At 39.5% G+C, this 15,000-nt stretch overlaps 1 protein-coding gene across 3 annotated transcripts in view; it reads right to left on the bottom strand.

Annotated features, from left to right (window-relative positions):
* Positions 1-15,000, bottom strand: part of LOC138026346 (uncharacterized) — a 41,118-nt gene that overhangs the window by 15,610 nt on the left and 10,508 nt on the right. For 2 of the 3 annotated variants that reach the window (XM_068873658.1, XM_068873659.1), the window contains exons 4-9: positions 11,178-11,311; positions 10,737-10,850; positions 9,685-9,902; positions 8,746-8,771; positions 5,500-6,264; positions 1-44 (exon numbers count right to left, since the gene is read on the bottom strand). The exon at positions 1-44 is cut by the window's left edge and continues 120 nt beyond it. In XM_068873658.1, coding sequence (XP_068729759.1) covers positions 1-44; positions 5,500-6,264; positions 8,746-8,771; positions 9,685-9,902; positions 10,737-10,850; positions 11,178-11,311 — 1,301 coding nt within the window. Of the gene's footprint in view, positions 45-5,499; positions 6,265-8,745; positions 8,772-9,684; positions 9,903-10,736; positions 10,851-11,177; positions 11,312-14,993 lie in introns of all 3 variants that reach the window. The other variant, XM_068873660.1, reaches the window with a different exon arrangement.

Raw genomic sequence — 15,000 nt, 5'->3', positions numbered from 1 at the left:
TTCACACTCAGATTCACTTGTGTCACTGGAATGTTTCCTGGAGACTGAAACAAGTCCACCGTTAGTTAACAAAAAAAAAGCAACAAGTACACGACAAAACGATATTTTATTCACTCAAACACGGTTTGAAAATCATAGAAATCCTGATCAGTGGAGGCGGGAAAAAAGGCACACAATTGATTTGAAAGAAAATGTTAATATTTCTGCGTCAGCACCAACTGACGTAGACCGTGAAGAAGGGATGGAGCGCGAGTTACATTTACGTTTATGGACTGAATAAAAAGACCAATTCGGCTAACTCAATATGTTGTACCCAATTCAAATTTTTTGGGAATACAAAAAACGTTTTGTCCCAGTATTTCCATATCATTTAAATGTGAATGCTTCATTGTCATGCAAACTCAACACACAAAGAATCTTAACCCCGAGAGATTTGAATGGGGCACAACATTGAGTTACCCGAATTGGTCTATTCACTACTTGCACAAATCCCACAGTACACCTCTTTTACCCCCAAAAATCTGCATAGGCATTGTTTTCGACTTCTCTTGGGACATTTTCATGTCCCAGGAGAAATTGCAAACAATGGTTATGCAAAAGTTTTGGGGGGTAATAGAGGTGTATTATGGGATTGTGCAAGTAGTAAATTGACAATCCTTTCTGGGTCAGATATGCCAGAAATGCAGTTAATAAGCGTCAAAAAGTGTCCCATTGCTCTTCTCCCTGACTTCAAACACACTTGTGTCTCGGAATACGGACAATTAACGACAATGTGTCCCCTTAACTCGGCTCCAGTCCTCAAGTAAAGACAGACAGCTGCATTTATCCTCACAGCCAAAACTCCTACACCTATACTCACCTTATTAGGGACCTTTACATTCCAGGACAAGGTTGAGAACGAGCACGAGTACGAGATTTGACTGCCCGTTTTTAGCGAAAATACTAAGCAAAATTATAACCCGTACGCTTAATCTTACTCTTTGTTAACAGCATAGGTTGCTCACTTTTTCTTATTTCTGGTAAATGAATCTTTTCCTGATCAAAGAATTCCAAAACTGCTACCGTGTTGTTGACTTGTTTTGACACGACGACATTTTTGCAAAACCTCGAACTAAAATGACGACGGTATCACGTTTTTCCCGCCAAAATGGAGCTGGTTTGCGCACGCTCATTGTTGTTCTATTAAAAAATTTCGTACTCGTAGTCGTTTTCGTCCTAGAATCTAAAGCTCTCTATTGTTGGAAACAGGTAGCAAATGCTTAGACTTAACGGGACACTTCACGTTGGATGTCAATATTGGGCGTATATCTACCTGCATTTTATTTCTGCAAGCACGTGTTTTAGGTTGCCTAGCTGATTATCTTAATTCTGTGATGACATGAGTGGAAAGCAAACGACGTCTTTGCTATCAGTAATTTGGAATGTTTCTTGATTCATGAGCAACGCAATTTTCGGTGCTAAATCTAAGAGCGCTTACCATTTGAATGGAATTTTCGGTAATTCCGGAGAGAATTCAAATGGAACGGTTTACCTCGGTGGAATGTTTTCGGAAAAAAGGTAAAACCTTTCGAGGTATTCCCTTTTTTTCGCTTTGACCGGAATGCCCGGAAATTTCTGTACCATTTGTCCACAATTACAAGTGCCAGAGAAAATAGACCGTTTCATTTCTTTTTCAACCGGAACCCGTTTTTTTGGCAAATGATACAGCACATTCCCATTTTCTTTTTCTAAGTACAGAACATGCAGTACCATTTGTCGAAACATTCTCACCGAAAATTTCATTCAAATGGTAAGCGCTCCAAATCAAGCGTTTGTCAAAAATTCCTTAGTGTGGTAAAATATGAAAAATGAGAAATGAAAACTCGATTAGTGCGCAACAATGAAACCCCCTTGCAGCACACTTTTATCTTGTTAAAATCAGTGTTTCGTGCGTTGGCATGCAGAGAGAAGGTAGTTTAAGAAGCGACGACAGCTCAGTGCAGCAACGACAACGCCACAAAACAATAAAGGGCAAACGGGCCCGGCCAAAAGGATTCAACTCCTTCAACATCTGTTCAATTCTGTTGAACAATGTTGACTGCTGGGGAAAGCAAACGGTTTAAACACGTCATCAGCATTTGATTCAACAAGCTTCACGTGACGCTTTTATTCAGTCCCATGCTGCAGCCGCGGTTATTACTATGGATACGGACACGGATTCGTCATTGAGTGACCGATTAATGCGCACGCGCATACCCAACAATACTGAAAGAAGGGGCAAACGCCAAGCGGCCTCAACTTCATTCACCATTAATTAATATTCCCAATAACAAACGAAATGTTGAATGGTTGATGAAGAAAAATTTAAACCCTTTTAAACTCATTCAACATGTTTTAACACGGTTTCAACATCGCTGTTCAACAAAAGCGAACGGATGTTGAAGCATATGCTTAAGGACGGTGCCTACTATTGTTATTGCGCATACGTTCTGCGCATCTCCAGATACTCGGATTTCCTATCGCCGATACTTACTAATACTGGGATATTTTTGCGCGGTTTAAAACTATCCGGAGAAAGTAGATCTTAGTAAGTACTCTTGGTATTCAAAAAGAAAACTGGGGGTAACCATGCATTTTTGAGAGATAATTAAGTTTCAATTTGACAAAGAACGCCATACATTGCTTTGTATTTTACAGCTTTTTACAAATATTATTCATGAATTATCTTTGAAAAATGCGTGGTTACCCCCAATTTTTTTGTTGGATTTCAATAACACTTGTTAAGATCTACATTTCCTGCATAATCACACACCGGGGCAAAAATATCTTTAATTAGTAGGCACCGTCCTTAAACCGTTTTTCCGGGCCTTAATATCATTGGTTAAGAGGAAAAAACTCGTGCCGCACGCATTTTAGCACACGTTTACAGTACTTTGTATAACGACGTGGAATCGCGAAAGTTGAGGCTTCAAGTTGAAACAACGCGAGCATAAAAATTTGAGCCTTTCATTAAATTTTTTCACTCTCAAACTACTCGTATCCAGTTCAGTTATTTTCAAGATACTTCGCGCCCACATTGAACGACGCGAACGCGAAGAATACTTGCGCCAAAGACTAGCGATAGTGCTAAGTTACTTCTCAAGGAGACGTTTCTGTCAACGTCGCTGTCGAAGGAAGTTTAAGTAACGACGACGGCTATGGGACGAAAATGCCGCTTCAAAATGCAATCTTGTTCATGTACAATAGGCGCGAACAATACTAAACCTGGATTTGAAAGAAACGTGGTTTGAAGTAAAGAAAGAGAATGACTGAACAAATCACTCTTGTATGCTCACGCTCATTTCACGTTGTTTCGCCGAGCACTGTATTAACGTGCTAAGAACACGGTGTGCCGTACGTGAAGCACCATCATTTTTTTCTCTTTTAACCAATAATATTATTTCTCTGTGGCGATGTGGTTGCTGTACCCGTCGGCGTTGCTACAGATTCCCGTTGTTTTAGAGAAAAAGCCAAGAATCAGTTGTCCGAAAATGTAAGACACACGTGGAAAGCGCACTGGCAGAGCCAATGTTTTCTTGGCTTATTAAATCGATTATTTTCTCCCATTCTCCTTGCTTTGAGCTAACTTCTTTCCAAAGAACACAGCTAACATAAAACAGCCAAGCTCGAAAATGCTATACACAAAGTCTCTTTACCTTCAGCGGACAACCGTTTCTCCTACAAGGTTTGGTCCCCGTGCTACTCGACGAACTCTATATTTTTTGCGTGTTGCAATACATTCTTAATCTGCAGCACACCCGCAAGGGAAAGTCTTAATTAACCCCTACTTAGCACATCTAAATTTCACTATGTATTTTACACAAAAGTTCGGTTAGGTATACGTTAAGGAAGTTTGCGCAAAACTGAGCTTTTAGGGCATTTTTAAAAATGAAGACAGAACGTAGTGTCCACCGATAAGCGAGCTTTTATCGAATTGTGTAAAAATAAAAAGCCTTTGGGGTAGGCGTCGAAACTTTATAAGTGAACCAATATGTTTTTATCTGCGGTTTGCCCGCAACACTGCCGTTCTTTAAACGCCCTTTTTACACAAGTAACATACGACGAGTGTAGAGTTAAACATAATAATCAACGTCTCTTGTTCAATCCATCGATACACTCGTCATTGCCTGTGACCATATTTCGTTCGTATTCTACCCCACTTAGAATGCGACGACCACCTGACAGAGGTTGTTCATCTCACCAAGAACGCTGGTGTTTGTTATGCATGCACAGTTATGCATGGAATGGCCGGGCACCTGTAAGGGCTCTATTTGGCTTTCAAAACATCGTCAATCAACTATTTGAGCAGAAAGTTTTTAAAGAGAAAAGACGTAAAAAGCAACTTGGATAACAAATGTATTTTGAAACTACCTTTCTGAAGACTTCTTAGAAAAGTGGAATAAGCTTTATTCCACTTTGCATATATTTATCGGTCAGGCAAAAGTTATTGCGCATGTGGATGAAGCTTTAAGCAAACACAATGGGTCCACAAGAACGTTTTACACTGGAACATTTTTTCGGTGTCTTCTACTCAACAAAGGCGTTTTAAAAACGACAAAATATAAGTCTCTGTGAAAGACACGAGCACATGTCGATTGGATATTCAATTCAAAATTCAACCAAGTCCGAGTGTGGCGGTTTGGTCGAGAAAACCTGAATCCTTCGCAATCAAAATCCATCAAAATCCATCATTGTTGGGTGGGTTGTAAGTTACTCAGACGATCTTTGTCACAATTTGTTGGGATTGAAACCAAAATTACAAAATTGGACGCGGTTATATCTGAGAAGGTAGTCCATGGAAAACGTTGACGCTAAGAAAGACCAGCTAGGAGGAGCAGGCCTAGCTCAGATGGTTTGTACGCGGCTTTCAGAGCATGAGGCCCGCACTTCGATCCTCGGTGACCTCAAAGGAGAGAAAAAAGGAAGACTAAGAGAATCATTTTCGCGGTTTTATGACAAGAACAAGGCTGCTGCCTAAGAAAATTTTAAAGGGGCCCTCAGAGCTAAATGCTGAGAACTTAGGAGCCCAACATATGAAGTGAAAGGTGTTGCTGTGAAAAAATTAAGGAGCCCAGAGCTATTCTTTGGGAGCCCCAGGCTACCGGGCTCCTGTTAGGCAACAGCCTTGAAGAAGCAACCCGCGTTTGCCGTTTCACGAAAAGACCAACTAGGTACATCTCTGTATTATGCGAGAATTCGATGCAAAGAATTGTCATAGATTTCTGGTTAACCTGATCGAAGCAAGATGCGGTTTGAATCAGTGGTTAGAGGGCTGTATTCGCATGCAAATGTATACTTTGGGTTTAATTCCGTTTGATTCTGTTTCGACAACAGACTGAGCTTGCTCTTAGTGGTCAAGCTCAACTTCGTGTAGCCGTACACAACGATCCCGACAGAAAAACCCGAGAAAGTCCCGACTCTTGTTCTTACACCAACATGTATAAGTAATTGTTTTTCTTTAACTCTTAGGCATTTTCTCACCTGAGTTTCTGCCAGCACTCTTTGCCATGGCGTCTGGAGCACCTGTCCTTTTCTTCACTTTACTGATCAACTTCTTTCTTGATGCTCTGTCTTGCTTATCCAGAGCTGAACTATGAACATCAACTTGATCCGCCTTTAAAATCCCTTTCTCGCTTTTCTGACTCACTGGTCGCTCAGGAATTTCACCATATTCAGGAATAAATGGAATCTCATAGGATGATGGTCGCGAACTTCCTTCACTAGAATCATCCGGGGAATTTTCCAGCGATGAATCGCATTCCGCGTGACCCGGACTCCATTCCGACTTTTCACTTCGCGCATTTGGCATTTCCCAGTCTCTACTAGTCGAGTTCTCAAACACCGGTGATAGCTGATCGCTATATTCAGGACTGGCCAGTGAAGCCTTTTTCTGATAATTTCCAAACTCCGCAGGCTGTTTCAATGTCCTATCTTGTTCGGCATGATACGTGGTCTTAGAAGTCCTCGTGGTGATAATACTGGCCTTGGACTCCGACAACACAGACACTGCTCCGACACTATGCCTTCTTTGTGCCATTTCAAGTGCATCTTTCTTTGTCATCTTTTTTCTTCTCACGGCAAGCGCTTGTTGTCCGGGCACCGTTTGACTATCGCCTTCCGTCGGAATAGTTGCTGTATTGGGGTAGTTGTAGATTTCGTCATCAGATGACCCCCAACCCCACCATGGAGGCTGACCGTACAAAGGACTTCCTTTTACCATCATTTTCAACTTTTCGCCCGAAGACACTGTTAAAATAAATATTTATCACCTTTTACTCAAGTCTCGAGCTTCTATTGCCTAGCACAAGTCATTTGACAGTTATTCCATAAGCGCGTTGAATGTGAGATGGTAAATAGCCAACGAGGCGCGTAGCGTCGAGTTGGCGAATGTCGACTGTAACCAGTCTCATCTAACACGCGCGAGTGGAATTATTGTTTTCAATTCCATTCAATGCTCAACGCTTGGACACTTGGAAGTTAAAGCCAACCACTTTCCATGTTAGGTCATACGGTATTTTTAGCAAATAGACCCCTTCTGGCGGCTGGTATGTCGGATGATAATGTCCGCGGCTAAGAGATTGTCCGAAAAATGAATATTTGGCCGAGAAGCGAAGCTTCTAGAGCAAATATGAAATTTTGAGGACAATCTCTCAGCCAAGGACATTATCAGCCAACATACCAGCAAGCTACAAAGGGGTTTATTTATTTTATAACCCAATCATTAATTTTCATATCGCGCAAAAAAACTGCTCGCAAAAAGAAAGTGTTGATCTGATGGCGATGCTTCGTATTTTTTCGGAGCAATGTTCAAAATTTGATTAGAAAGAAAGCGTGTCGGTCTCCGGAAGGCGCTTTTTTTGCTTCCTGAAAAAGAAAGTCTGGATGACAGTGTTTTCAAGTGCAACTAGAATTTTTCTCTCCTTCGAACAGTTGGTTTGTTTTATAGTTAGTAAACAGTGTATTTATTTCTCTACTCTATAAAATGACTCACTTTAAGTCTGCGAAGGATTAAATCTCTAAAGGCCGTTCAAAACGTTCTTCACCTTCAAAGACGTTGACAGCATATTTTGTTGTCTTTCTTGTACTTTCCGGAACAGCATTTGCGACCAGCTTTTTAATGTAACAATCACTAGACTGCAGAAAACGAGTTTCTGGAATTTGTTTTTCTTCCACGTAAAATGAAAACTCTTCTGCTACCTTTTTTCCGCTGCCTTTGTTTTCAACGGAAATGATCCTAACGCATTTCGCAGGGTAAATATTTCGTGATAACTGTCCTGTGAGTTTGCACCACGTGACGTAAATTTGCCAATAAAATCGCCCGAAAATTAATGGGTGGATTATTAGAGCTGATAATTGAAATTGAGTGAACCGATCAAAAACCGAGGAACGCAATATTCGAGATCGAAAATTAATAATTAAAGATACGAGAGACGGCAAATAAAATAAAATCAAATTACCACGCCTCCCATAAATGTCCAGAATTGGAAATTTAACTTTTAAAGAGAACCGCAACTACTACACAATAAGAAGTTACACCAGAGGAAATAACATTTGAAATCAAATTTGTTTAATATTTTTGCAAAACGTGTTTGTATGAGGAAACAAAAACGATTTGCCTATAAAATTTCCCGGGAGTCGCCATCTTGAATAATTGTGACGCAATACAGTTTAATGTTAAAATCTCGTTCCCAGGGTCCTCTCTCTTCCTACCTCGAGAAAGTACCCTGGTTGCGGCTGGTCACAGGTCAGATTCCAGAAAAATAAATGAGCTCAGCAGGGAGTGGAAATTAAACACCGAGTGGTGCAGGAATGTCTATTAATTTCAAACAAAGTAATTCTCTTCCTTATCCTGTTGGATGTACTGCCAAAACATTTTTCCTTAAATACAACGCTCTCAGCCAAATTACTTGTTTTAATTTTAAAAATCACGTTTACATCATCCGAACCTCAAAGTCTACGTTAATTAAGAACGTGGGCGCCATTTCGAAAAGAAAAACAATCTGCTTCCCCCCTCCCCTAGATAGAACTGAATACTGTTGACAAAATGAGGTCGAGAACCCACACTCCGTGCGCACTTCATTTGTACTCACAGGCACATGACCAGCCGAACCTCGGGTACTTTCTCGAGGGAGGAAATGTGAGGACCCTGGGAACGAGGTTGTTTGTGTTATAATAGGCACCCCCCGGGAAATTTAAAAAACAAAAATTAGCGATTCTCAAATTCATTTGTTTCGAAAACAAACGTTTTCTTGGAAATTCAAAGAAACTGATTGTAACCACTAATTCCCATCTCAGTAAGGCTATTTTCATGGTGGGAAGGAGGTTTCCTTTTGCAAACGGCTTAATAATTACAACCGCACATTGCAACCAAACGTATTAATTAAGTACAAAGCAGGCGGGTCTAATACACAGGTCAAATTACAAAGGTCAAGACTAGCAGCCTCTGCTCCAGTGACAAACAACTAAGCCAAACGTTTCCCTTAGACCTGAAACAACATTCTTGTCGAGTGATAAGGGCTAGGAGACAGTTTTGGCGTTGTTTTTTTCTCTGTAGCACAGTGACATGTACGCTGACCTGTGTTTTAGACCCCCCGGTACAAAACACATTGGAGGGGAAACCAAAACAAATTTCACCGAATACAGTAGGCCCCGTTTTGTCCGAGGCCACATTTAGCAGCATGCAAGGAAATTCCAGGAAGAAGTATCATAATCATTGTTGCAACATACCTGATAAAGGTCTCTGCAATCTTGGTCTTAAAAAAATGAAACAGAACTCAGTCATTATTTGTCACGTGAACAACGCGGAGTGTTAAACTTAGTTGATAGGAAACTGGACTTCCATACCAGAGCAAGCATCAATATGAAACCAAAATGTACACACTCAAATACAAATCTTGTGGTACGGCTTGCACCTTATACACGTGCATAGCCTAAGCCATGTTACCCAAGCAGTGGCATCCAGCTGTATCAGCCTTGTTCATTCTTATTAATAGTATGGCACAACTAACAACTATCAAACCAATCTTTTTTGGTAGAAAACAATCTTATGTACAAAGAAAATCTGTGTGATGCAGAGGAAGCTCAGCATGCTTTTAAGATACCATACCTGTCAGGGCATGGTGGTAATGACCCTTTAAAACCAAAAGGACGGGTTCAGACTTCCTTCCCACCCAGGTTGTCCAAAAAAAAACCCTATTTAAGCTGTGGCTGAATGGGTAGACCATAGGAGAGGTCGTGGCGTTGAGCCACAGGTAAACCAACATCCATGGGCAAAGAATCTCTGGTAAGAATACATGCTCAACATATGTGAACTGCCCCACTTCTAAAAGTTCATTGTGTTATTGAATTACACCACTGCCCTAAGGAAAAGAGGGTGTAAAAATTTGTTTTTGACAAATTCGGTCCAATTTGGCCATTGAGAGTCCAACGGCTATGCTACGTTGATGAGGTCTAACAAAGCAAAGACAGTTGTCCAAGGCTGCCAATGCCTGGGTGATAAGGCTGTGCGCATAAATACGTTACTGGTCAGATGGCAGACTTCGTGTTGGTATGTGTGTCAACCTTGTGCCTTCAGTAGTTTTATTCGTCAAGCATTGTATTCAAGGGGGGGGGGGGGGGTGGGAGAGGCTAATTCCAGTACGTAAAGTAAAACACGGGTCAACTGACCTGACTTGAAACGTTGTTGGTGATGCATGACCTGGCCAGCCAGCATGGGGCCCCAGGTGATGAGGTACCCCATGGGGGGAGTGGACAGGAGACCTGTGTCCAGTGCAAGATGGACAATGACACATCACAGGGGGATGGTGGTGATACATTGGTGCCACATAGGGATAGTGAGGGTAGGGGTGGAATTGAGATGGGCTTGGTGGTGAATGAGGTACACCCTGTGGAAAAGGCAAAGAAAAAGCTTATTGTAAGTTATTTATTCTAAATATTCTTGGCTCAGATCTAACTGACTAGCTTTTTGACAAAACAATGTTATTCATCAAACAATAATTAGTTTCATAACATGTATACGACGAATGACAGCATTTGTCCAGAAATAAAAGGATAAATCAATAGATGCCACGCCACCTTTTTCTGCCAACAAGTCACTCATGAAACATTTTTTTTAGATTATTGGCTGTCACTGGCATCAATAGTTAAAACTGAGAGTTTCAAAAACTGTTTTGTAAATAGGCAATGCTTATTATTATAATTTAAGAATATGAATTACTATAATTCTAACTTTTAAATTACTCTATTTTTTATGACTTTCGAAACTTTCGATATGTACATGTATTTTATCGATTGAATAAAGATTATTATTATTATTATTATTATTATTGTTATACTGTCCAAAGGAAAAAAAAAAGGTGCCAAGCCACTTTTTTGTGGCCTCTGGAACTCTCTATCTTGAATCGTTAAGAATGAAACATTATTAGCACACTGTCTCTCATTTCGACACAACCCTGCATTAACCCATTGACCCCTTGGAGTGAGACTTAGAGAATCTTACTCGTCAACTGGGGGCTTTCTAGGCCGTTTGAGGTGTCATACTGTACAATAATAATAATAATAATAATAATAATAATAATAATAATAATAATAATAATAATAATGATAATAACATTGGCACTTTCATTGGCACTGTCGTTGCCTAATGCCAAGTGCTGCTTACAATGTAAGTTCCCTAATGACTCTATACCATGGATCCTTTTCCATTAATTGACACTCGCCTGGTACATGCTGAGCATGCCCTGATCAAGTAATACTGCATGACGTTCATCTTCATCTGAATTGGATTGGTGAGCAGATGACTGGATGGAAAGTTTCCTCTCATTTACAGAGCCCTGAAGTTACAACAACAAGATACAAAGAATTAAGAAAAAATAATCTTGTGCTATAAAACAGCAGGTCTTGAAATAGGTCATAATTAAGATAGAATGTTGGGACCTAAGTTCTCTTCCTTTTTGCAATTTGTCAGTAAATTAAAAGTGTATGATGTCACTCTGAAGAACTATCCGTTATTACAGTAAATGATCAGGAAAATCATAAAAACAAAAGACCAAACAACCATTGGATGAGCTCACTCCATCCTCTTCATTATTTAACAATTTAAAATAAATTTCTTATTTAATGTATTCTATGAGTTTCCATTAAGTTTGTTTTCCATAAACCTGCAGGCTTTCTTTAGACTCCCAAAATGACTCCAAAGAATGAGTTCTGTCTCCATTGTGCAGCTGTCGTTCATCATCAAAGATAGGCCGTTGCTTTGGCTGGGAACAGAGTTCCACACGAAATGTATTGAAGTTTTTGGACAGTTAAGATAAAATAAACTGTTCGGCTTAAATTGGAAACTCTATATGTGTGTCTGACTAACTTGGACATCTTCTGAGTTGTTCTAATCCAGAATGAGGGCTATAAACTAGATATAAAATTTCAGACTTAAACTTTAACTTTATTTAAATGTCAAGTGTATTAAATTTTAGGCCTGAAGCGCTAATAAATTGGTAATTGTGAAGAAGAGGTCCCTGAAAAACCTGTTGGTCGACTGTTGGCCGTCTGTAGAGTTCAGCGACACCAGTGATGAGCTTCCAAAATAGCTTTCCCCTTGGATTGCTTAGGTTTGGATTAAATCCTCTTCAAACCTTATTACATTGATTGTCCTGTTGGTTACAAAATTTGCAAATGATATATCTGCTATGCATTCCATAAGCTTTCTATAAACATCTTGGAAAGAAATCCTTTTACCATCAATCGGTACGTAGGTGATGGTTATCGGGATTATCGTTTCTGGGTCATGTTTACTACGTGTTTTCAAAACAAATTTTCTTCTTTGGGAAACTGTTGGTAGCCTGTTGGTTTGCTGTGGGTTAGCTGTCAGTGGCCTGTTGGTAACCTGTCGGTAATCTGTCGACCATTGGCTGACAGGTTTTTCGGGGAGCTCTTCTTCACAATTACTTATAAGTTTAAGCTCTTAACTGGGGTTAATGAGCCCTAAGGGAGTACTATTTTTTTTTTCTCACTTGTCCCTAGTGTACTCTACTCTCCTCACCCTTGCAATCAAGGCTTGTCCAGTAGTCAAAAGCTCATTGTTTAGGTCAAAGAACTTTCACTTTTATAATGCTAAAAAAAAAGCGGTTGCCAAAGCTTCCAGTAATTTTCCACAACATCACACGATTCTCACCTGTTTCACCTTATGTAAACCCCCCATACCATTAGTCAGCCACATTTCAGCTTTGCTCTTCAAGCAAGTACCTTGAGTTGCACTCTTTAAGATCGCATTTTTCCCACCCTCCCACCCAACTGGAAGCTTTGTCTCCTTTAATTACTATGGCTGTGCTTTGTCATGCAAATTCTTTTATACTATTCTCATCTATTTTATTTTAGTTTGGTTATTTTGTTATGTACATTACAATGTATCTTATTCCGCATGTTACCACCGTTAACTTAAAAAAAAAAATTAGCTAAATTTAGAAAACTCAACACTACATGTAGGTGTGTCCTTTGACACTTCTTACTTACTTATTGGTGGCAGGGAAGTGCACCCTGGGCTGCACTTTACCCCACATAAGGTGGGACAGCCCTCCTTAGCAATAGGTCCAGATTGCTTACTCCAAGATGGTACAACTCACCATCTGACCTATTCTCCTTCCAGAAGGGCACCCCTCTTCTGGTCCACCCTATGTTACATTCTCTCGTAGGGTTGCCTCTAGAGACACCGCTACTCTAGGGGGTCCTCCTAGGGACACCGCTACCCTAGGGGGCATAAGCTCTGCCTTCCCTGCCACCCAAATTTTGCCAAAAGATAGTGATTAACATAATAATTATAATTGATTCAAAAAATAAATACATAAAAGGAGAATTTGTGTTCCTCCTTTTCTAGTTTCACAAGCCTTGCAAAGGGTGGGGGGGGGGGGGGGGTGGGGAGGAGGACTAATCATCACTACCCTCAGTTGCCCATGCCCCTCTCCTGGGCATGCGAATATCCCCCGCAGCTTTACCCCCTTTTTATGTCACAGACCCTTAGGGACTCATGAACAATAGATTATCGTGGGTCACTATACATGCAGAACTCAAGTCAAATCAACACATATCAAATCTTAGGATGGTTTTTGAGGAGAGGGGAAAACCAGAGTACCCGAAGAAACACCTTCCAAAGCAGACTAGAGAACCAACAAACTCAACCCACATACATATGTATTATGCCAAGTCTGGGAATTGAACCCAGGCCACATTGGTTGGAAGTGTCAGTGCACTCACCACTACAACAGCCCTGCACCAGATATTACATGCGTGTGCATTTCCCTTATTTTTCACCTCATACTTTCACACAGTTGTCTATTGCAAAACCTTCTAACAGTTCTACTTAGTGAAGTCCAAGTCAACCTACATTTATGAAATCTGTTTTTGAGCCATGGATATTACTAGATGTATGTACACTGTACATATACAGTGTAGATATGAAGAAACAAATGGAATCAAAGATGGCTTATCAATACTATAGTTCTTTTCATGATTACATGTTTGCTTTGGCTCAACCAGGATGACTGCAACTTTATTAACACCATACCACAAGGAAGTAAAATGATGCTAATATACAACACAACACAATACGGTAAACAACACAATACAGCTAGACTTAATTGGCCATTCCTCACAGGGGCTTTTCAGGGCCAATGAAACATACCGTAATCAATGAAACGACAGAACAGAACAACAACTGTTAAGAATCCCAACTGGTTGGAGGCAAACCAGTTCTCTATTTACAGAAAACAGGCCAAAATTGTTTCAACTGTCAATATCTTTGCAGGCCTTCCAAAAATGAAAATGGCCGGTGGCAAACCAGCTATTAAGTACATATTTTTCAATAGGCCTTTGGAAAGACGAGAGACCTCAAAAGCTACTAACAATATTTTGTCATGATTATGATATTACATAATTATAAAAGTGAAAAATAACATTATGAAATAGCACTTAATGAAACTCTTCTGTAATTATCATTTTGACAAATTGCAATAAATGGTGCATAACCAATAAAATTCTTCACAAAATTTTACCTAATAACACTATAAGCAAAAAAAATCTGGCCTAGACAATCAATTTTAACGAAAAGACAAAATGTTTTAATCCTTGTAACCTGGATAAAATTATAATTATGCATAAGTTATGGAGTTTATGCATTGAAATTTGGCTCCAACTTTCTATGAAATTAAACCCTAGAATAAAAAATAAAACTTTAGCATGGTTCTCCAAATACCCTTTCTTGCAATCAGTTCCAAAAATTCAACTAAAAAAACCTAGAGACATTCAATTCCCCCTGCATGTAAAATTAACTTAATATTAACTGCCTTATATATTTACATGAACATCTGGGGCCAACAAATTAATTGAGACACCTTCAGTTTATTTACAATTTTATCATGGGCGAGCGATTTTCACGTCAACAGAATGCTTGCTTTTGAACATAAAGGAATAATACAATTTTTGGGAAATGAAGCAACTGAATCAACAATAATTTTGCAAGAACAGCTTTATGAAATAGATAGCACCAGATGTAAAATTTAAAAGTGCAAATTCACATTTTGTAACAATAAAATGTACAGTTAGTATCTTTAAATTTGTTGGCTGTCTTCACCACATGCGGAATTTAACTGCAGTTTAAGAGCAACATGAATTAAATGTCAATGTATTTTTTGTAAACTGAACATCCTATCATCCATTTCTTGATTTTACATTGAAACAAGTCATTGTGTCTTTTTTCAAAAGTGCTTGATATCACTGATAGCAACAAAAATATGAAAGGGTTGACTGAGCGACAAAAACACGGTCAAAAGGCAATTGAATGCAAAAATACACACATTGACAAAAATATATCTTATTAGAAGAACAGAACTACAGTACTATAAAAATTGTAATTGTGCAGCTAAACAAATATAAAATACTATATCTACCAGAACAGACCAAATCTCAATAAAAGAAAGATGACTTACTGTGATA

The sequence above is a fragment of the Montipora capricornis genome, chromosome 12, assembly GCF_036669925.1.
Source record: "Montipora capricornis isolate CH-2021 chromosome 12, ASM3666992v2, whole genome shotgun sequence".
NCBI lineage: Eukaryota > Metazoa > Cnidaria > Anthozoa > Scleractinia > Acroporidae > Montipora > Montipora capricornis.
Note: the sequence above shows the minus strand (reverse complement) of the source record. Positions and strands in the feature narration are given on the sequence as shown.